The sequence below is a fragment of the Lissotriton vulgaris genome, chromosome 8, assembly GCF_964263255.1.
Source record: "Lissotriton vulgaris chromosome 8, aLisVul1.2, whole genome shotgun sequence".
In the NCBI taxonomy this organism is placed as follows: domain Eukaryota; kingdom Metazoa; phylum Chordata; class Amphibia; order Caudata; family Salamandridae; genus Lissotriton; species Lissotriton vulgaris.
This window is the reverse complement of record NC_141696.1, coordinates 103,526,043-103,547,930: the sequence shown is the minus strand read 5'-3', so window position 1 is coordinate 103,547,930 and position 21,888 is coordinate 103,526,043. Positions and strand designations below refer to the sequence as shown.

General features: G+C 43.4%; 1 protein-coding gene across 1 annotated transcript in view; it reads left to right on the top strand.

Annotated features, from left to right (window-relative positions):
- LOC147693540 (short transient receptor potential channel 2-like) overlaps nucleotides 1-21,888 on the top strand; it is a 338,081-nt gene that overhangs the window by 262,954 nt on the left and 53,239 nt on the right. Inside the window, exons 7-8 of the mRNA XM_086933233.1 lie at nucleotides 4,311-4,473; nucleotides 11,668-11,760. Coding sequence (XP_086789359.1) covers nucleotides 4,311-4,473; nucleotides 11,668-11,760 — 256 coding nt within the window. The remainder of the gene's footprint in view (nucleotides 1-4,310; nucleotides 4,474-11,667; nucleotides 11,761-21,888) is intronic.

The window sequence follows — 21,888 nt, the reverse complement described above, 5'->3', positions numbered from 1 at the left end:
GATGGAACAACAATGTCAAAGAATCCATCTAGATCAATCCACAGAACTTTTGACACCTTTATAAATCTGTCTACCTGTCGGTACCACTCAACTGGCTTTTCTCTCAAACGTGGAAAATCATTAGTAAACAGGAGAATATCCTGTCTGGACCAAAGAACATGCACACACCCTCCTCCAGCTATTTCTCTCATTGGAAATTCTGAAACTACATAGTTTCTTAATCTTTTATCCTGTTCTTTTTTTGACCATTTTATTCTTCATTTACCTAATTTGCCTAATTTTCTGAGAAAACGTATTAATTCTCTTATATGTGTCATTCTTCCAGCAGCATTTAGATTATCAGTGTCTCTTTCAGAGAAATCCACTCTGTAATGTTTCTGCAAATGTTTCTGTTTACTCAAATCAATTTCTAATTCAGCAGCCATTTCTTCCAGTTGTTCATACCTATTTTTTGTTTTCCACTGAATACTTTTACAAATAAACAGCAATTCATCATCCTGACACAATTTCAAATTGTCAGTACCAATTGTGCCAATGATTAATTCCTCCAGGTCAGCTTTTAATTTAGCTACATCAAGCTTTTTATAATCAGGAGCTTCAGGGCTCAATCCATTTTGGGATAATTCTATTCTATTTAAACTTTTCTCAGACAGAACTGAATCTGAATCTGCCACTGATGGTGTTTGCGAACTTGACAAACTTCTATTTAATGTTAAATTTGGCATCATAGATTTTTCTCTATAAATCTCTGAAAGTTCCGAATAAAATCTTTCAGCAACCTTTTGAATTTCTGCATTTAATGGAACTGTCAAAGCTGTTTGTCTATTGTCTCCTTGATCAAAAACCGGTACAACAGGACCAATAGTAACTGGTACTGTCACTGCTTCCATGCCTTTTGTCAATTGTTGAATTAAATCTTCCTTCACTTTATTATAACTAGAAATTTCTGGAATGACAGCAGGTAATCTCTCTTGATTTCTCACAAAATTATTTTCCTGTTGTGGGAATCTGCTTTCTCTGGGTGTACTACAATTATTTACTGATCCCACTCTCTCAGGCAATTTTAAAAATCTGGGAGAACCTTCTTCAGCTTCTCTAGGAGGTGCACTTGGAGAAGTTTCTGTAGAAACTCTCAGGGTAGATTGAGAACCTGCTTGATAAGGTGGCGGTTTGCGTTTAGTAGCATAAATGTCTTCTAAAACTGCATCATCTAATTCCTCATCAATTCTCCTTCCAGCTGTCTTTTGTTCTAAATCTTCAGTAATCATTATTCTCACTGGATACAGGCCATCGTACATATCTGCCTTTCTCCCGCGCCTCACTTTATCTTCATGTGTTTCTCTATTTAAAATATATTTTGAATTTGTAGGTGCCAGGCATTTGCTTTCACGCTCAAGTTCCATCATCTCAACCTCCCATTCAACCGATGCCTCAAATTGTGTAGGTCTCGGCTTCGGCACAAGATCCATCATTTTTCCTCTCAAGTTTCTCAAAACTTTCATATTAAATGACCCATCTTCTGGCCAGGCCAATACGCCATCATTCCTGGTGTAATGCATCCAATTATCAAACCAAATTACAATATGATAACCATATTCACCTTCCATATAGGCTGCAGGTGTTTTGTACTTATGAAGCAATTTACCACCACGCGTTTCAATTTTCTTGTCAGGTTTAAAATAATTTTTCACCTTCTGAAACCATGAAGGCTTCTTTTTCTCATTATCGTTCCAATAACCCATGTTTTTCAGTCAAAATTGTTGTTCCGTAAGCTTCAAAAATATTTCTCTGGTGTTCCGCTATTCCAACCAATCCATGCGCGAAAGACACCAACAAGCCAACCAGGTTAAGCCACGTCACTACCTTGCTCCTCCAATAGAAATACAGTATTCAGAACTGACCAATCCGGTACCAGCTCGTCACAGTCACGAAAGCCAATCAGTGCGCTTTCTGTGACGTATGTTAACCGATCACAGCGCGAACCGAAATGACGTATGCTACCGTTGCAGCTTCTCTGCGTGTTTCTCCGTAAACTCACCCCTCCTTCACAAACTTTTTCACGGCGCCATTTTAACCACTTGGCTGCTAAGGTACAATTACTCTTGTGCTGTAATTTCCATTGAAATCAATGGAAAGTCCATGACGAGTTACCCTTGTCATTAGCGGCGAAGAGGTTAAGCAAAACTTTCCAATGAAATTTTAATTAGTAACTACGAATAAACAAACCACTTGTCTGTTTCACTAACAAAGTGATAGTTTTTACAGACATTCAGAACTCACTCTTCGCATAAAATAGACGACGCTATTTCTATACGATCATTTATTCACGCATATATACGAAAACCCTAATCATTCACACACGAGATCTTGGCAGGACTTGAACCAACCACAGAAAACGTCAAACGTTGATAAGAATAGACAACGCTATCTCACCCTTCTCTCAAGCTTAGATAAATCCTACTACTCTTTTCACAAAAAGTTTTAAAAAGGGCAAGCAATTCCCTATGCTTAATGCTACGATTTCATAAGCAATCCTCACTATTACATTCAACCAGTCAATCTAAGGTCCCTAAACTTGTGTTGTACGTCCACAACACGTGATATATTCTATACCACAATTTTGAAACAGAACAAATGCACTGTGTAACTCTTCTAGTCACACTACCCTTTGCCGGCAATTACCAAGAATTTTTCACACTGCTGGAAAAACTCTTAAAACTACATATAACAATCTGACAAAATCAAAACTCAACATATGTTAAACATTGCTCCTATTACTATACCAACATATATGTATCATGCATGTAACATGTATGTCAAAAACAACATATAACCGTACGAATGCTACCAAAAACTGATCCAGCGCTCCTACTAAAATTCTGCTTAAATGATGTCACCATCAACCACCAGACTTACCAATCAATACCAGGCCCATAGAAACATCAGAGCAGCTGAATCATGAGGCGAATGAATCTGATATGTTGTTTAAACTTTCTACAATAAACCAGACCAGCTTGTCATTTTAAAAGTTTATTTTAGAATTCTCAAAATTGCATAAACTTTATTAGCTCTTTATTAATATCAAACAATTATTTTTATTTATTCAGTTTAATACATTAATCATTGGCTCAAAATCTGGTAGTTCAACATTGCATGAAATAATGGATTAAAGAAAACATAACCCTAAACCCTAAGTTAGCTTTCTGACCTGAAAAGGAATAAATTCAATAAACAGTTGAATGCTTACAAATCCATGGGAAATCGGACAGCACTTCGCCCTCAGGAAACAGTCAGCCCCGTTCCCTTCAAGAGGCCCAATTTTTATACCATTTTTACTCGCTAATCTAACTAAATGTAATTCTTCAAACAAACTTCAGCACCCTGATTGGTTGCTGACTGTCAGACCACCAAAACCACTTCTTCCAGGGAGAAAACGTCACCGCATTATTGTTCATTGACATGAGGTGACAACAGCTTCCGAGCGTTTTCGCAACATTTAAAAAGTTGCCTTTCTGATTTCCTCCAAAGCTCGGCAAAATCATCCCTGCCACTTCCTCGGCCTTGTAAAAAGAACATCCAGAGCAGTTTGTGTATAAGTCTCTTTTGTCAGAGCCACAGTCTTTTCTAAGGTGAAGCAAAAGCAAAGCTCCATGGAAAGTTTCCAAGATGAATGCACTTGGCTCCACAATCACCCCCCTGAAGCTACGCCCATGTTCCTATATGGGCATATTTCCTCTAGCGTGAGCCCGGTCTAGCATGGCTCCCACCTTTTTCAATATATCCTTTACTGTTACGGTATGTCATGTTATATTAAAGGATAGATGCAAATGATTCACGGAGTAATAAATGCTGGGATTGAAAAACTAATTGTTGCTGATGAATATTGTACTATTGCATCCTTCTTCAACGCAACTGACGTACTTTCTCGGAGGAGTTTGATCTTTTCTCTGCCCAGCTGCAAATCACAATTGCTTAAGAGAAAATTCAATGTTTTTTGCTTCTGATGGAGGTGGCTGATTAACCTTTATGTTGGGTAAAGTAAGTAGGTCTTTATGGCTGAGCCTGGGTAGACAAAACGCATGCAACAAAAACTGCAGTGATTGGGAGCGGTGTTTAGAAGTATTGTATTTTAGTGCAAATCTGCATGAGATGCAATCAGCATAGAATGCAGAATCTAAAGATTCACATATTTTACCATTAAAGTTTGCCAAACTACTAAAGATGCTAAAGAGGCCCTAAACCTGAGCCAATAATTTGTAACACAGATGAAAGAGCTAATATTACCTGAGGTGCTTGCTTTGCTCTTCCAGAGAGGTACGAATGGAACACGGAGGACCCCCAGTTCATCGCTGAGGTGCTCTTTGCAGTGACCAGCATGCTAAGCTTCACCCGCCTGGCCTACATCCTCCCCGCTCACGAAACCCTGGGAACCCTGCAGATCTCTATCGGCAAAATGATTGATGACATGATCAGGTGGGATGGAGTGTCTCTCTTCTCTTTTCCATGTACCCAGTCCTTGTGTAAGACTTACTACAAAGCACTCTGCATGTTTATTTTTTTACGGATTTATTTATTTATTATTAGGTGGCTTTCCATAGCTCAGCTATACTGCACATTATTAGCGCTCTTTACAACACAACAATCAGTGACAACCACATATTCAACAGTAAATAGGTACCGTAGAGAACGTCGAGTCACCAACTCAAACTAGGAGCGGTCGAGAGATTTGTATGGCGTACTGGTGAGGGTGCTCATGGTGTAAATATGAAGAAAGAAGCCTGGCCTTAATTGAAACAACATTTAGAAGCTGGACAGCCTGACACAGGACAGGTGGAAGGACATCTGAAAAACACAGACATGACAGAGAAGAACATCAACCAGCGTAGAAGGATCCTGCGTTAGCAGTGCGCGCTGCTTGAGTGCAGCGGTTGTGTGTTGCTTGAAGCGGTGGGGTTCCAGATCATGGCGGCTGCCCTGGTGAAGGATAGTTTCAATGTTTCAGCCACTTTGAACTTGGGAGTTTCCGGTTGTAGAGTCTTTGATATACAACGATCTGCAGCCCCCTGACATGGTCAGTTGATGGGATAGGCAGCCTGGCCTTCTCGGGTGGGTGTCTTGATGCATTAGGCAGCTACTTTTAAATTAAATCCTGACCTTTAGCAGTAAACTGTGGAGCTCTAATAGGATTAGCAAAATATGACCCCATATTATTTATTTTTTTAGCAAAAAATAACCTTGCTTTGGAGTGGAGCACTGCTTTGTTTGGGTCGAGTAAAGCTCTCAAAATACCACTCAGTATAGCACTGCCACAGTGACGCTGGTAAATTATTAATGTATGTCCAGCGGCCCTTCATTAGTTTAGTCACAGGAGGTTTTTGTTTTAAATTCTTTTTCTTAGCTGAAGTAATTGAAAGTTCTCTGAAAGCGTTGTTTTCTTTATATGAGGAATTGAAGTAACTTTCAAAAGAATTGTGGAACCTGGAAACAAGAATGTGGCAAAACAATTGTTTTTTAGTTCCAGAAAGAATTTTTGGCAGGAATCCCATTTTATGTGGGGTCAGAATTTAGAAATGTTTGGCCAGCCATTGTTTCAATCTTCCAAGGCGGAGCTGGAATGTGAGTATACACTGACAAGAGGACAGTTTCAGACATATTTGTGTATAATCCTCATATTCATGCATTTCAGCACCAGTGTCTGTCAGGTGCACACTCAGGGGTTCCAGGGAAAGGTTGAATAGTATGGATTCTTGGGGTACTCCACATGACATTGCCTCTTCATATGAGGGACACTTACCTATTTCCACAATCTCCTCTTAGGTAGCCTTAAATGAAGCAAGCAAGTTGATAACTTGCTTCTGCATTTCTTTTTTTTTCTGGGGTGATGAGTGGTGTCTAACCTAGTTGATTGGTCTTGTAAGGCTATAATACATTTTCCCCTTCATCTAGGGTGCTATGGATGTCATTTGGTATTTTGGGTGTTGCTGTTTGTGTACTGTATCCTCATTGGAAGGAGGACTGGTAGGCTGCTAGTAAGTTGTTGTTATTCAGCTAGTTTGTGGGCAGTGGTGTTATGCATTTTTCAATTGTTATTCATAACCAATATTACGCTGATAACAGGTATATGATGTAGATGGGCCCCTGAAACAGCATTTATATTTTTAATATTGGTTTGATAAGACGTGTTTTTAGTCAGCTTGAAAACGTTCCTTGTCTCGGTGAAGCTAGTAAGGTACCTGTGGGGTTAACTTAGATTAAATTATGTTTGAGGAAACTGGGTGTTTAAAGTAGTTAACAAACGACTAAATGCTAACCGCCCCGTTCCTGAGAGCGGGCAGTTATCATTTTTCCAAGATTCTATTTGGAGATATTGGAGAACTTTTACAAGATTCTCTGTCTAGGGATTGTGGGAAGGGAAATGTTGCACACAGTGGCACTATCTCTCTGATAGTGGTGATCTTGGTTATGGAAATTGGTGAATGCACATGATGAAAGCAATCTTGTACTGAATGAGAGCTATCCTTCATCCTTTGCACCACAATCTAATATGGTGACAATTATAGAGCAACACAACACTGGGGGAGAGCACCCTCTTAAATAACTTACTGGCAGTCTTACTTGAATACTGAAGGAAATCTCACTAGCATTCCCTGAGTTTATATTAGCACAACAGTAGGAAATATAGGTCCTATATAGCTGGAAGCACGATAAATGTTCACAATAGCCTCAAAAATACATCTACATGCAATTAATCTAAAATGAGGTTGCTTAGTCAGTGGTTTGGAAAACACATAGATTTGGACCTTGTGCATGTTTATACTTTTTTATCAATATTGATATATTTTACATTATCTATTGCTCTCCTTGGTCATTACATTTGCTTTGTGCAAAAACCATTAATCTTTATTATTTTTTAATTCCTATAATTGAAGAGTGTAGGTAATTAGGTTGTAAATAAAGAGGGCTATCGGCTGTTTTTGTTCTTTTTCTCTTTAGTTCAGAGAAAAGAATGTTTGGTTCTCACTATGTACACAAACAAAGGATGCTGGTCTGGTTCATTCTGGCTGGGCGGGTGGCCAGGTCTCCACCTCGAGTCTTCTCTTCACAGGACAGCCTCAGGAAAAAGAGATAACCGTAGTGAGTTACCTTTCCTTGGTCTCACGAATTACTAGGGATGGTAGTGATGGGGTGTTTACACCTTTAAGCTAGCCCTTCACCAGTGTCAGGGGGGGAATTTGTTAGAGGGAGTGATCAGTCTCAATTCGCCCTAACGTAGCTTATGTAGTGTTAGATACCCGCCTAGAGCCCTTAAGCGTTCTCGTACCTCTGATAGCCACACTCCTCCTGGAGCGTGGCTAGGTTGTACACGGTTCCTTTGTTGGATCTCTTCGCTCTCCAGGGGTGCTCTGGATACCGTTGTCATCTCTGCCGGACTCACGTCGGAGTTCCTGGTTACAACGTCCCTCACAATGGAGTTTCCCTCCAGAGGCCAGTCACCGGGTTCTTCGGTGTGATGATTCCTTGTGGTTGGTTCATTCGGCGCCCTCTTGATTCCTACAATAGCCACACCCAATCCGGTGTAGCTTCCAGGATTTAAACAGTCAGTTTCTTGGATTTTGATCGAGGTTGGAGGCTCGCTTAGGCTGACGTACTCCGTATGGACAGGGTTGTAATCCAGGAAGTTTCCTTGCTTAAAGGAGCTACAGCAGTATCCCATGGGCGAAGGAGGGATCGCAGATGAATGTTCGGGCTGTAACAGAGAAAAGGGCACTGCATGATCAGGTTATGGGTCTTTCTCAATGTCTTCGGTTCGCTATGCATTGGACAGTCAGAGGCCCCATGACACACCCCTCCACCAGACTTTTCCCGATCAGGAAAACAAGGATCCGGGACAGAAATTTGGCATTCCCATTTGCAGTGCATTTCCGATGCCAGACCTCAAAATGAAAAGGCGGGAGGGAAAGAAACCAACAGAGTACCCAAGGGTTGTTTCCCTTGTTACGACTCATCCATAGCAAAGGGGCATAATATGCGTATAGTGTAAAGGAGGATCCTTCCAAATAATAACACAGCTTCTCCATGGCCCACTTATGGGCAAGACACTCCTTCCCTATATTGGGGTATTTACATTCCCTAGGGAAAACATTTTGGCTAATAAACAAGATGGGGAACTCCACACCTTCTTCAGAGTTGAGAAAGAACAGCTGCCTAGCCACAGGTCAATGCATCAGTTTGCAGAATGAACGTCTTGTTAAAGTTTGGGGATACCAATATGGGACTGGAGGTTATCGTATTTTTATGCTCAGAAAATGCCCTTCATGATTCAGGAGGGGGATTAGTCAGTTCTTGGCCTTCACCTTTTTTAGAAGGTCGGTGAGGGGGGATTGCTATGCCCGAATAGCAAGGTATGAATCTGCGATAGTAGCCCAGCAGCCCTAGGAAAGCTCTGACCTCCCTTTTAGTGGCAGGAAAAGGTGTGTTCATGATGGCTTTGATCTTCTCCTCTTGTGGTACTATAACGCCTTTCCCCAGGATATATCCCAGATACCTCACGTTTTGACAGGCCATCCTAAATTTCTTGGCAATGATGTGAAGACCTGCCCTCTCGAGTGCTTGGAGAACCTGTTGACAATGTACGAGGTGTTCTTCCCAAGAGGAGCTGAATACTACAATGTCATCTAGGTACGCAGACATGTATTTCTGATGGTCATGAAGAACTGTATTCATGAGCCTCTGAAATGTGGCTGGGGCCCCATGTAACCCAAATGGTAATACCGTGAATTCATATAGGCCATTTGGTGTGGAAAAGGCTGTCTTTTCTTGATATTCCTTTGGTAAGGGTACCTGCCAGTAACTATTAGTAAGGTCTGTGGTGGAAATGTATTGGGCCTCCCCTAGTTTTTCAATTAGCTCATCGATTCGGGGGAGCGGATGCAAATCAAACTTGGAACTGGCGTTTACGGCACTGAAGTCTATACAGAACAATATTGATCCATCCGTTTTTGGGACCAATACTATGGGAGAAGACCAGTTGCTTTGTGACGGGCGAATGACTCCCATTGACAACATGTTATCTATTTCCTTATCAATGGGAGTCCTTTGGGCAGCGGGTATTTGGTAGGGTCGTTGTTTGAATACTTCGCCTGGGTTACTGGTTTTTGTGTGCTCAACCATGGAAGTTGTACCGGGGAGGTCTGAAATGATACTAGAAAAGGGATGTAAAACCTCCTGCAATTGGGAGGTTTCATTGAGGGTTAAGGCCTCATTGCTCTAGAGTACAAGATGTATTGGGCTGAGTGTGTTGGAGCAGGTTTGTGGGTTTTAGGAGGGGTCCTATCCATTTCTTTAGTAAATAAATGTGGTAGTTTGGGGTTCTTCTGGGATTCATTTATACTGAATACGTGGTTTGCCCTATTTACTCCACTATTTTAGATGGGAAGGGAGTGATCTGTCTCAATTCCCCCAAACGTAGCTTATGTAGCATTAGATACCCGCCTCCAGCTTAGAGCCCTTAAGCGTTCTCATACCTCTGATAGCCACGCTCCTCCTGGAACATGGCTAGCTTGTAAGCAGTTCCTTTGTTGGGTCTCTTCGCCCCCCAGGGGTGCTCTGGATACCGTTGTCCTCTCTACCGTATTCGGGTCGGAGTTCCTGGCTACAACGTCCCTCAACGTCCCTCACAACGAAGTTTCCCTCTGCAGGCCAGTCACCAGGTTCTTCGGCGTGATGATTCCTTGTGGTTGGTTCACTCTGCGTCCTCTTGTGTCCTACAATAGCCAAACCCAATCCGGCGTAGCTTCCGAGTGGGGTTACACTCACGATATTGTTTATGAAATTGTGTATGCTCCATTCCAGGCGATACTGTCAGTACTCATTAATTTCTTCACAGTACCCTGCTTTGCTCCCTTCCTTTGCCTGAAAAGCACCCCTTTCACTCTACTCTTATTCTTCCTTTTCCTTTTTAGTACGGCACAGGCTTGTGTCACGCTATTGTTCTACATTGTATATTTGACATTGTTTGTTGGAAATAAATTCCTTACCCGGCTGGGTTAGGAAACCATAACGTATAGTATTCCATTGTGTTCCTATACTCTATTGTATTGATTCTAAATGAGCTAAGTACCTTTGTTTTCTATAACGTAACAGAGAAAAGGGCATTGCACGATCAGGTATTGGGTCTTCCTCAATGTCATCCGGGTCACTATGCATTGAACAGTCAGAGGCCCAGTGACAAAGATCTTTTCATCAGACTGATTAAACTTCTGAAATGTTCAAATCTTTATGTAAAACACACGAAAGGTGGAATGCTTGCAAAAGGCCTAACTACTGGCAAATGCCTGGGGTAGCATTCCAGCCCATCGTTCTTTTTGAAACCAGTCATATGCAAACCAGTCTTGATTCTGCTCCAGTAGGAAAGGCACAGCCCAAACTGTCAGGTCCTCCTTGAACCAGAACACAAGCAACCTAGGGCCGGTTTCGCTCTAATTGAGGGTTTATTAGTCGGTGTAGCTTTGTTCCAGTTGAATGACCATGCTTCTATAAGGGTAATCAGATGACTTCCTGAGGAAGGTGGAAAGGTTACAAGATACTACAAAAATGCAGCCATGTTGATGTTAAAGGGATGTTGTCTAAAACAGTCATTACACATAATAAAGTAAGGACATAATTGCTTGTAATAGCTACCATGTAACTATATGGGTTTTAAATAAATGATTGAATGGGATATGAATGTGAGTATAAAAGTAAATATAAGAATTTTATAGCAGCAAGATGTTCATGAATATGTTGTGTATAGATTATAGAATTGAATGTGTGTTCTTATTTTAAAGAAATATAGTAACTAATAAATGTGAGACACAGCGATTTAAATTAAGAGCTGGGAGATGTGCCCTAAAATAAGAGGCTTGAGATGGGAATAAATACACAAATAGTAAATTTAAAGCATGTACAGCAGCTCTACTTTAAAGATTTTCAGGAGAAGAGATGTTCTTACTTTGTAGTCAACAAGCTTCCATACATAAATATATCCCTACAAAAAGGTGGATGTGTAAGGAAATTCCCTTAGACTCCTAACCTAAAGCTTAACAACTCAGAAACCTTTGAACAATACACAAGTTGGTCTGCTATTGAAACTCCCTCTGTTGCCCCTGATGTGTTCTCAGCAACGTTGCACATCGTTGAAATGGAGGACAAGAACCTTTTCACAACTTTAGCCAAATAGCCATCATGGTCTCATTACCATAGCACTGCATTGGCAATTGGCATCTCAGTATTACAATGTAATGTTCTCCTGGAGAAAACGTTGCAACTTTTCCCAACTCTGAGACTGTCGCATCACGGAGGCTTCACAGATCTGGCACTTCAATCTTATTCTGTACTGAAATTACTAAATACTCAATTGTTGGTTGTACAGAATAACTTTTCTAAAAAGGCCTTTGAGAACTCTTTAGCTGCTGTAATGGCCCCAACTCAGCCATCCTATTGCTATGTAGTTGCTATTGCCATGCTCCATTTGGTATCTGTATCCAGGATTGTATGGCATCATTTGTTCCTTATGGTTGTATTTTAATGATCTTCTGCTCAATTCACCTTTTCATCCCCTGTTGGTTTCCTACATCATCTTTAGCACTGGCTCTGAAGTGACTGATGGTCTTCTTTCTCCCTAACCAGGTTCCTTTTCATCTTGATGATCATCCTCACCGCCTTCCTGTGTGGCCTCAACAACATCTACGTCAACTACACATCCTCGGACAAGCTGGGAAAGTATGAAACAGCTTCCTGCTTGGTAGCCTTTGTGGTATAACATGAACATTCATTAAGAGAGCCCTATGGTTGGAAGGTAGACCGGCATGGGTGGACAAATTATGCTGCTTTGGTTAAGCCATAGGGGCTGTAAATGACCCAAGAACAAGTATGGGATCTGCTAACTGCTTTTAGGAGAAGTTGGGATCCTGCCTAGAAGATCAGAATCTAAAGTATTCACTCAGATGAGCTGGGGAATCTGGTTTAAGCCCTGTGGAATGACACAATATATTTATTTATTTTTATTTCTTTGTTCACTTATTTTACTAGCTAGGACTGGTCCCCAAAGGGTAAATAGTTTTTAGTGTTTCATCTTCCGAAGTTGTAGTAGGGACTTAGCATTGGGCAGAAGAGATAGTGACATGACGCTAGTTGAGATAATGCTAAGGGGGCTTCCCTTCAGGCACATGTTCTCGGCAGAGGAGAATCATGAGTTTGCAATGGAGGGGGTGTATATGGGAACAGAAAACTTCTCTTGGAAGAACATTTCAGGAGAGGGAGGATGCTGTCCTAGGTTTGTGAAATTCTGAGCAGTCGAGGAGGAGGATTTGGTGACACTAACTTTGAATGATGGAGCTGTTTTCATAATGCTCTGTTACCCACTGGTTACAGCTCTTGTAGGAAAATGAGAAACCTCAACAGAGGCAGAGAAGGGTCATGTTTTAGACTTAACTTAGCTAAATGGGTGCTTTAGAGGCGTAAAATAGCTGTCAAGGTGTGCCAGTGTTTGGCCATCACTAAGGAAAAGGCTCATTTTATACAAGCATGCTGTCTGTAACCTAGGTACCTACAATAAGCATTAGAGGAGAACTTGAGGTTTTGGGAGGGAGTACAAGGAATAAACTGATACAGCAGGGAGACTAGGCCAGTGCTATACATTGGCAGAAACATCAGAAATTAAAATTATGCATTTAGCCATGGAGAGATCCTCAGCAGTGTGAGTAGATATAATAGTAGAGTGATGAAGAACCCAGAATATGCAGGGCTACCAAATTATGTATAATAACAGAGCAGGTATTTTAGAGCCTTCGATACAGGGAATTAATATTGTTCTCCAGGCATGGCGATATAACTCCTTACAATGAAGGGAAACATTTTTGAATTATTTTCAAGCCATTTTTAATGGCCGGTAACAGATAGGAGTGACCTTAATTATGCAAGGGTCTGGGAGAGTGAAATATCAAAGAAAATCTCAAGTTGGCCGTGGGTGCTAGGATTGGTGGATCTCCTCAATAACATCCAGGTTAAGGACATGCTACCAGGCAGGTGCAGTGAGAGACTTCAGCACTCTGCAGGGATATGTCTGGGGTCTCTGTAAATCCTTGCCCCCTTTCCTAGGAGTGTTCTCGGGGTGCACTGACTGTGCTACCTCTAGATGGTGTCCAGTCAATTCGCCGCCTGACTAGCTCCTAGCCTCTGGGCCCAGGCCCCTAATACGGATTGGCCATGAAGGCTAAGGATTCCCTCATTTTCATGGGGCTACTCTTCCATGCAAGTATGGGAAGACCCCTTGAGATTGTCCCGGCACTCATTTACCACTGGTGTAACTTGTATTACAGACAAGTTTACTGCGATCCCTTCTGTAATACCAAAGTGCCCCAGGATGCAAAAAGCGTATAGACACCCCTGTTGTGCCCCCATTGTACTTTTCATAATTTAGCCCAAAAATATAATGACTGTGTCAAACCTGGTCAGCAGATAAAGCATAATCAGTGCCACAAATGCGCCCAAATCCAGAATTCCATTAAGATCATTGAGTTAGCAACCAGTAGTGACCTAGTATCAGTAAATGGCCAGAGGCCTGTCTTAGGCAGGTTCAACACATTATAGTTTTCAAGCTATTCCATATCGATTGCCTTTCTCCATGAGTTTAGCAGTCGTAGTCAGCAAGGAGGTTGGACAGAATCTCAATTGTAATAAGCTACTGTGCCTTTTTAAAGCTATGGGAGACTGAAGCTGAAAAAGAGGCAAATGTGGGATGCTACACAGATTAGGCGCTTTGAGATTTGATGTTTTTTTCACCTGGGAGATAGGACACTGATTTAGGCAAGAACCAGCTTTTAGCACCATCATACTGTTGGAGATGGACGTCAAGAGAGAGTCGCAAAGGCGGGAAGATGGTGACCGAAGGGAGATACCTACCTGGCTGATGTTCGTTAGCATCTTGGATGGTAGCTGCAAGACTTCCTAGTGGAGTAAATCTAGGAAAAGAAGCAGTAAGAGAGCTGAACATATCAAAGGTTGATTACTTACAGGTACTCTGCAATCAGAAGCAGTTCTTTAGCAATATTAGAACTGTTGCGGGATCAAGGTGGTCAACACGAGGCATGGGCTTCGTGAAAAGCTTCTTCAAAACCTTTCCGAGCGACATTTACTTTTGAGCTCGGAGTCGTAATTCTTGTGCAGAATCACTCTATGTCCTTGCACGTAGCCTTCAGTTTAGCCAGCTCAGATGCCCAAAACAAACCACAGTGAAGAGGTGCAACTCTCTAAGTACCAACTTTTTTAAAGGTGGCACATTATTATCAGCCTCCATGACCAAGTCAATGAACAGAAGACAACAACTCAAAAGGTCAAGCACAGACGCATAATGAGAATTGGCAAGAATATGACTAAAGTGTCTCCCAAATGTTTTTTTCAGTATTGAGAAGGAGCAGAACTGGTAGCTCAGGCTGTTGCTCACCAGTATCTGCCTTGAGTGACAGGGCATACTGCAGGAAAAGGAGAATGTCAATGAAAGGAAATAGTAGGGGAGAACATTAAGGGCCCGATTCACAGAACTAACTTAAGACAAAATCCTAAACTTACTACCATTTTGGTATTCACAGAAGGCACTAACTAATTTTGATATTCACAGAAGTTAGGAGTCCTAACTTTAGGACTCCTAAATGCCTTCTGTGAATACCAGAAGTCTTAAAATTAGGATTTTTCTCAGTTTAGTAGAAATAAAGTTAGGACTCCTAAATGCCTTCTGTGAATAGCGAAAGTCTTAAAGTTAGGATTTTTCTCAGTTTAGGAGTCCTAAAGTCAGGAGTCCTAACTTTACTACTCCTAAACTGAGAAAAATCCTAATTTTAAGACTTTCGGTATTCACAGAAGGCATTTAGGAGTCCTAAAGTTAGGACTCCTAACTTCTGTGAATACCGAAATGAGTAAGTGCCTTCTGTGAATACCAAAATGAGTAAGTGCCTTCTGTGAATACCAAAATGGTAGTAAGTTTAGGATTTTGTCTTAAGTTAGTTCTGTGAATCAGGCCCTAAGTGCATTGTTTGTCTGCCACATGGATGGGAAAAGATACTAAATGATGAAGTCCCAAGATGGTGCATGATACAATTAAGGATGGAGGACTCGACTGATAAGTTAGTTACACAAAAAATAGTTCTAAAACCTGTGAGGACTCCAGGGATAATGTATTTGTCCAACAGGTAGGTGCTCTTTTAAGTGGCCAGCTTCTGCCAGGTGTATTGTAATTTAAAAATGCATTAAATCCAAGCCAATACAGTGTGGTCAGAGTTGGGATGAAGTTAGCAAAGTCTTGCTCCTGTAGTGACTTGTGGCATCCCCCAGGGCTCAGCACTGTCCCCACTCCTGTTTAACATATATCTACAGCCCCTGATTAACACACTAGCGGGGATGGGCTGTCGGGTGTTTAACTATGCTGATGACACACAGCTGCTGCTGGGCATAGATGACACAGCACAAGCCCAGTCACACTCGCAGGACATACTTAGATATACGGTCCACTGGATGTCCACAAACCAGCTTAAAATTAACCCGGAAAAGACAGAGGTGCTGATAGTACCATCCAAGTGCTCCTCCTGGAGTGACATGTATTGGCCCCAGGAGCTGGGCCCAACGCCACAGCCAGCAGCCACGGTTAAAAGTCTGGGCATTAAATTGGACAGTGCCCTCTCAATGACCAACCAGGTTTCCACCGTGGTCGGCACTTGTACAGGTCTTTTAAGACAGTTGCGCAAACTAGTCCCTCTCCTCTCCCAGTCGATGCTACGCACAGTGGTCTCGGCCACCATAGTGTCAAGACTCGACTATGGCAATGCGCTCTACTTAGGCCTGCCAAAAATGCTAACAAACAGACTTCAGGTAGTCCTAAACGACGCCGCTAGACTTATTTTCAACCTGCCGCGGAGAACGCATGCCTCTCCACTATTAAAAAGTCTACACTGGCTGCCAATTGGACAGAGGTCCGTTTTTAAAAGCCTCTGTATAGCCCATAAAGCCATCTATGGGAAGGCCCCGACCTACATAAAGGAACGGATTGAGATATATAGACCGGAAAGAAATCTCAGGTCCTCTGATGCCAAACTCCTTGTATGTCCTCGTTTTAAGCTGGCCACAATGGGAGGGAGATCCTTTTCGGTTTTACTACCGAACCTTTGGAACGCCCTGCCTGAGACACTCCGAAAGGAGGGGAATCTACTCCGTTTCAGGAAAGCCTTTAAAACTAACTTGTTCAGAACAGCACTCAGCTTAGCTTAAGCACTCCACCCTTTTTCATATCCCGGATGTTATGTTCGGTGGTCAAAGCGCCCTGAGACCTGTAGGTGACCCGGCGCTATATAAATCCACTATAACAATAACTATAACAATAACAGTGTGCAGGTAGATTTTGTAAGTCCACATGTAGTGCACTTGCCTGCTCTAGCTCAGAGAGTAACTGCATTTCTGATATTGGAGTACGGAATGACTTCTTTGTATACTTTGAGCTTGGTTATGCTGCCTGGCGGCGGGACCGTCGCCCGATATCACGGCGGTTGGAAGACCGCCCAACATGCAAGCGGTAGATCCGACCGTCAAAATATGATAGGACCGCCGGTCAGCAATTGTCCTTTTCCCCTGGGCTTGTGCTGTGGCCCAGGTAAAGGACTGCAGCACAAGCGGCAATGGAAAAGGACAAAATGTGCACATCTATGCACCGTGTGCAATGCACCATGTGTTGCATTGCACACGATGCATGGAGGTGTGTTGGCGTACTACATGTGCCCCCAGGCAGAGGCGCAACTAGAGCCAAATTTCGGGGGGGTCTAAGAAAAATTTTTGGGGGGGCTGAACCTTTAATCAATAGGCAGAGTGGAGCTGCAGGGGCTCTTAGAAGGGGTGAAACAACAGCAAGGCCTAATTAACATTCAAATGGTCTTTTAAAGACCTGTGAAACGTTCGGGTGCGGCTCTGTGATTGCCCGGGATCTGTCTCATCCCGGGCTGCCACACACGAGGGTGGGGGGGGGTGGGGGGGGGGGGGGCGGGGGTCTGAAGCCCTGTTTGCATGGCGGTGGGACCACCATGAAAAAGCTGTGGGAAATGGTAATTATAATCCTGATAGTGATGCCTGGTCAAAACCGCTGCCGTTAAGGGAATCGGGGGGCATATTACCAAGCAATAGCGATAATTATCGCTATTGCTTGGTTAGAGACAAAAATTTACCGCAGCGCTGCGGCGGTTTTTACCGCAAATAAACCTTGGTATTACCAAGGTTTAACGCAAATGCGGTAAAAATCGCCGCAAAGCATGAATATCGCTGAAAAGTCAGCGATATTCATGCATTAGCGAGCTAATGCTCTTAGCCATGTTATCCACCTCCCATTCGATAACATGGCTAAGAACTGCTCAGGGCAGGTGTTAGCTTTTGGAGATATTCCCGCTTAGCGCGAATATCTCCAAAAGTTGGTAATAGGAGATAGCGATGTTAGCGACTGTTTTCAGTCGCTAACATCTTGGCACGCCCACTTTGCATCTCATTAGTGATAAATATCACTGACATGCAAAGTGGGGCCCAAGATGGCCGCTATCTCCTACTAGCTGTCGCTAACTGGTGTTAGCGGCAGCTAGGTAATAGGGAGATAATTTTATCTCCGCTTTCTTGGCTTTTAAAGCCAAAAAAGCGGAGATAAACCCCCTTGATAATATGCCCCATGATTTATGACCGCCGACAGGATCTTAGATCCAGTCAGAGGCAGCGATCTTTTCCTCCGCAGTTTCTGTTTTGACCGCTGGCATCGCAATGCTGCAGTCGGACCGAATCCCCAGCTGTTGAGATCTGCCCATGAGCCCATTTATCATTTAGTTTAAGGCTATGGGCGGCTGTAGACCGCAAGCAACCGGGGGCATTTTGTGATACCAGCACCCACATTACAACAGACACGAAAGGGGTTCGGCGTCAAAGATTCAAGGTTTATTACTGCAGGGAACACAGAAGTCACGAGAAGTACGTCACATGTAGGTTCACGGAGCCTGATTCGAATTGCTACTGTAGGTCGCTCCTTTTATACACATTTCTCTCATAGGTTAACATGATACACAAAGGTTTACAACTTGGTTCCCATCGTAAACACCAGAAGGGGTTGCTTTCATGTATTCAGGGCCCGGAACATAAGTACAGAAACATTCGGTGGTTCCCAACTGTAAAAACCCATCTTCCCACCATTAGTACATTCCAATTGGCGGTAAACAGATCGAAGAAGGAACAGAAACAGGTGCAGAGGAAGGCAGAAACAGTGGGGAGATCGGAAAGGGTGTAAAAGGGGTGGTATCGGGAAACACGAGCTGCGGGCATCAAAGGGACGTGCCTAATGAGATGTACGGCTAAGACAATAGACCGGCACGGCAAGATGAGCCTCGAGCGGGGCCATCTGCCTTACAGTGCCATCCCCCTTATCATAAAGACACTTTCAAAGGAAACGTGTCTTCTCAAAAAGTCTTGGGAATCCCAGGGTCGCGAGGCGGACAGCGTCCGTTCGCTGGTTACTTGAGGGCAAGAAACAAAATGGATGCCGTATCTAAGATGGAACCCGTGGGTACAGATAGATAAACCCACGAAACAGACGAACGGTTTAGGCTAGTACAGCGAAACTGCGTACACCCACTAAACTCATCATTTGCGGTTCATCGATACCAGACTCGACCATATTCGTGCGAGTCGAAAACACCACTTACAATCATCACGGAACCTCAGACGCTCCTTTTGCCCTCATGTAGGCAAGCACTAGTCAGAATCATATTCGATATTCATCAGACCATCTAGATGTTGCTGCAACATAATTCTATCCATCAGAGCTCCTTTGGTAACAGGCGGCTGTCTTATACACGTTGTAGCACAGAGGCCACATAAGGCAGGACCACACTGCACACAAAGGCAACACGAGAACAGAAATGCTACAACAACTCAGATGATCATCAGAATTTTCCAACCCCAAGTCGACATTAGGCCCCAAAACCACCCAAGTAGCGTCCAATCCCCTACGTCCACGTGTATGGACTCAGAGATCTTATGCAACTTTGAGATGGCTTGATAGACAGTCGGAGCGTTATCTGGAATGAAAATACAGCAGCTCGAATGGATCACTTTACATACTCCACCTCGATCTGCTAAAACAACGTCTAAAACCATACGGTTTTGTAGCGTCATAAGCCTGTCCGCCTGAAGTTCTGCGGTGATATTACCAAGGGCACTGGCAGTGATATTAGCTGTCGATTCCACCACTCGGGTCAACTGTCTCAGGTTCCTACTATTAACCATAGGTCCCAAAACGGAAAGAAACCTTTGAAAAAGTCTCCTGCCTCTTGACCGGCAGTGTCCTCTTCGCTAATCACGCCCCTCACAATTCTAGTCTTGTGGTAATCTGCATCAACGGTAAACGTCGGAGGCAACAAATTTGCGATATAACATGTGCCCGGTCGGAGGGCAACCACGTATATGCACGATCATGACAGACGAAGTACGTACCCTTGGCAGTCAGAAACACAGGGGAAGAGAGCATCGGTAAGACATACATCTCGGAGCAAGCACTCTCTCCAAGATGAGCTCTCGGGCTTCGGCCACGACCTTTTAGACAGAAATTACCAAGGTGGGGTACGATCCATATTGGAGACGAGCTTTTAAGCTGTCTTTCACCCACGAGCGCACTATACTCAGCCTCACTCAGATCCCTATAGGCTCGCACCTCTTCCTCTGGGATGAGCGACGGCTCATAGATATCCCTATCTAAATCGGCAATCGCTATAGCCAAAGGCTTGTGGTACGGACCGGGACCAAAGTGCGGAGGACGTGGCTCTCGATTGGGGTAGGAATCTAGTGCACTACGAAACATTGTTTGCAATGCTCGAGCTGAACCCTGGGAACTATAAGGAAGGACCAGATATGGAATTCCCTTATCCGTGGTATGTGGCATTAACCCACACACCCAACAATTAGTAGTATTAACCACTAACTGATGCTGATGAAGGAGCTGAATGAAGGAATTATTTCTGAATTCCGCACGTCTAGCCTGCTCGTGTTGGGGTAAGATATGGAAGGAATGAGGGGACACAGTGGTGATAGATTTAGGTTCAGAAGTAGGAGTAGGTATGGCAGAAGGTAGGAAGTACTGTATCATATAATACACCCCACCCGCCAATAACGAGGAAACAATTAGAAACAGAAGGAACACCTGAAACATAAAGCATTTGGTACGAGTAATTTGTTGGAGTTTGAATCTTTGCGCCTGAGCTTTTTCCAAGTCCATCAGCTTTGAAAACGCCATCCTCTAAAACCGTCCGCAACGTTTCTTGACGCACTACGTTCTGTGTAGCAGTAGTCAATCCCCAGGAGTTCCCGGGAACCGACGGCCTTCGACCTAATGTCAAGACCTACTAACCAGAAGGAAGTACACGCGCGGCCCTACGGTACACCTGGATGCAAGGTATCCTAATTCACAAATATGTACAAAGTCTCTCAGCTGTGGAAGCAAGAACACAGATGTGTAAAAAACTCAATATTTACAAAATCACAGTTGTACGAGTGTTTAGACTGATCGTGGCAATGGGGTAACGTAGATGTCGAGGGACAAAAACAAAACTTTTATTTGTCCTTGGTATTAGATCGCAAAAAGTATCGGCTCCTTCCAGGACGTGTCTGTTCGTCAAACAATGGATCCGATGAGGGAACAGAGTTCTGTTGATCAGTCAATTGTTCAGATCTTGAGTCTTGTGTTGACAAGTGTTCAACAATGTCGTTCTGCTGCACTGAGGATTCTCCGACAGGCTGAGCGTCGCTAAAAGGTATGAAGGTCTGCAATCTTTCAGTTTCAGACGAAGCAATGCCCTTCCTCACCCACGAGTCCGCTGATACAGGTATAGGTACCTTCTTGGTATGGGTGGCATGCACCCAGTGCTTTCGACCTTCCAAACGAACAGCAGTCCTCGTGGCGAGAAGAACTTGGTAGGGTCCAGTAAAGCGGGGCTCAAGATTTCTTTTGCGTCCGAAGTTCCGCGTCACCACCCAGTCTCCAGGCTGGAGCTGGTGGCCTGGACCCTCCGTCTGCGTCGGCAGTGCTTCAAAGACCTGTTGGTGAATTAACCTCAGTTTAGCAGTCAGATCATGAAGATAATCAATCAGCATTGGGTATTCAAGATCAGAAAACACACTCGGTCTAGGGACCCCCCAAACATTCGCAGGACGGCCGAACACTATTTCATAGGGACTAAGCCCTACTCGGGAGTGTACAGTCGCCCTTGTTGACAGCAAAGCTAGAGGCAAAGCGTCAGGCCACGAAAGACCAGTCGTAGCCTGAATCTTCGCTAATTTGAGTTTAAGGGTGCCATTATACCCTTCAACTAAACCTGCTGACTGGGGATGATTGGCGCTATGGAATTTTTGAGTAATTCCAGGGCCCTTACACACACTCTTCATCACACTCCCCACAAACTCACTTCCGTTATCAGACCATACAATCCGTGGCATTCCATACCGAGGAAAGTATTCCTTCAGTAGGATTTTCGCAGTGGACAGAGCCGTGTTATCTTTGAGAGGGTAGGCTTCAATCCATCGGGAGAATGCGCAAACCACCACTAAAACGTATTTCAGGTTATTGCATCGCTCCATATGGATGAAGTCTAGCTGAATCACCTCAAAGGGACATGAAGGTGGAGCAAAATGGCCAGGAGGTGTTGGGGTTCCCTTACCAGGATTGTACATCATACATATCATGCAATTTTTAACCAATCTCTCAGCACATTTAGTGATACCATCATTCTTCCACACAGGGGACAACAACTTGCAGATACCTTTCGCACTAATATGTGCTAACCCGTGTGC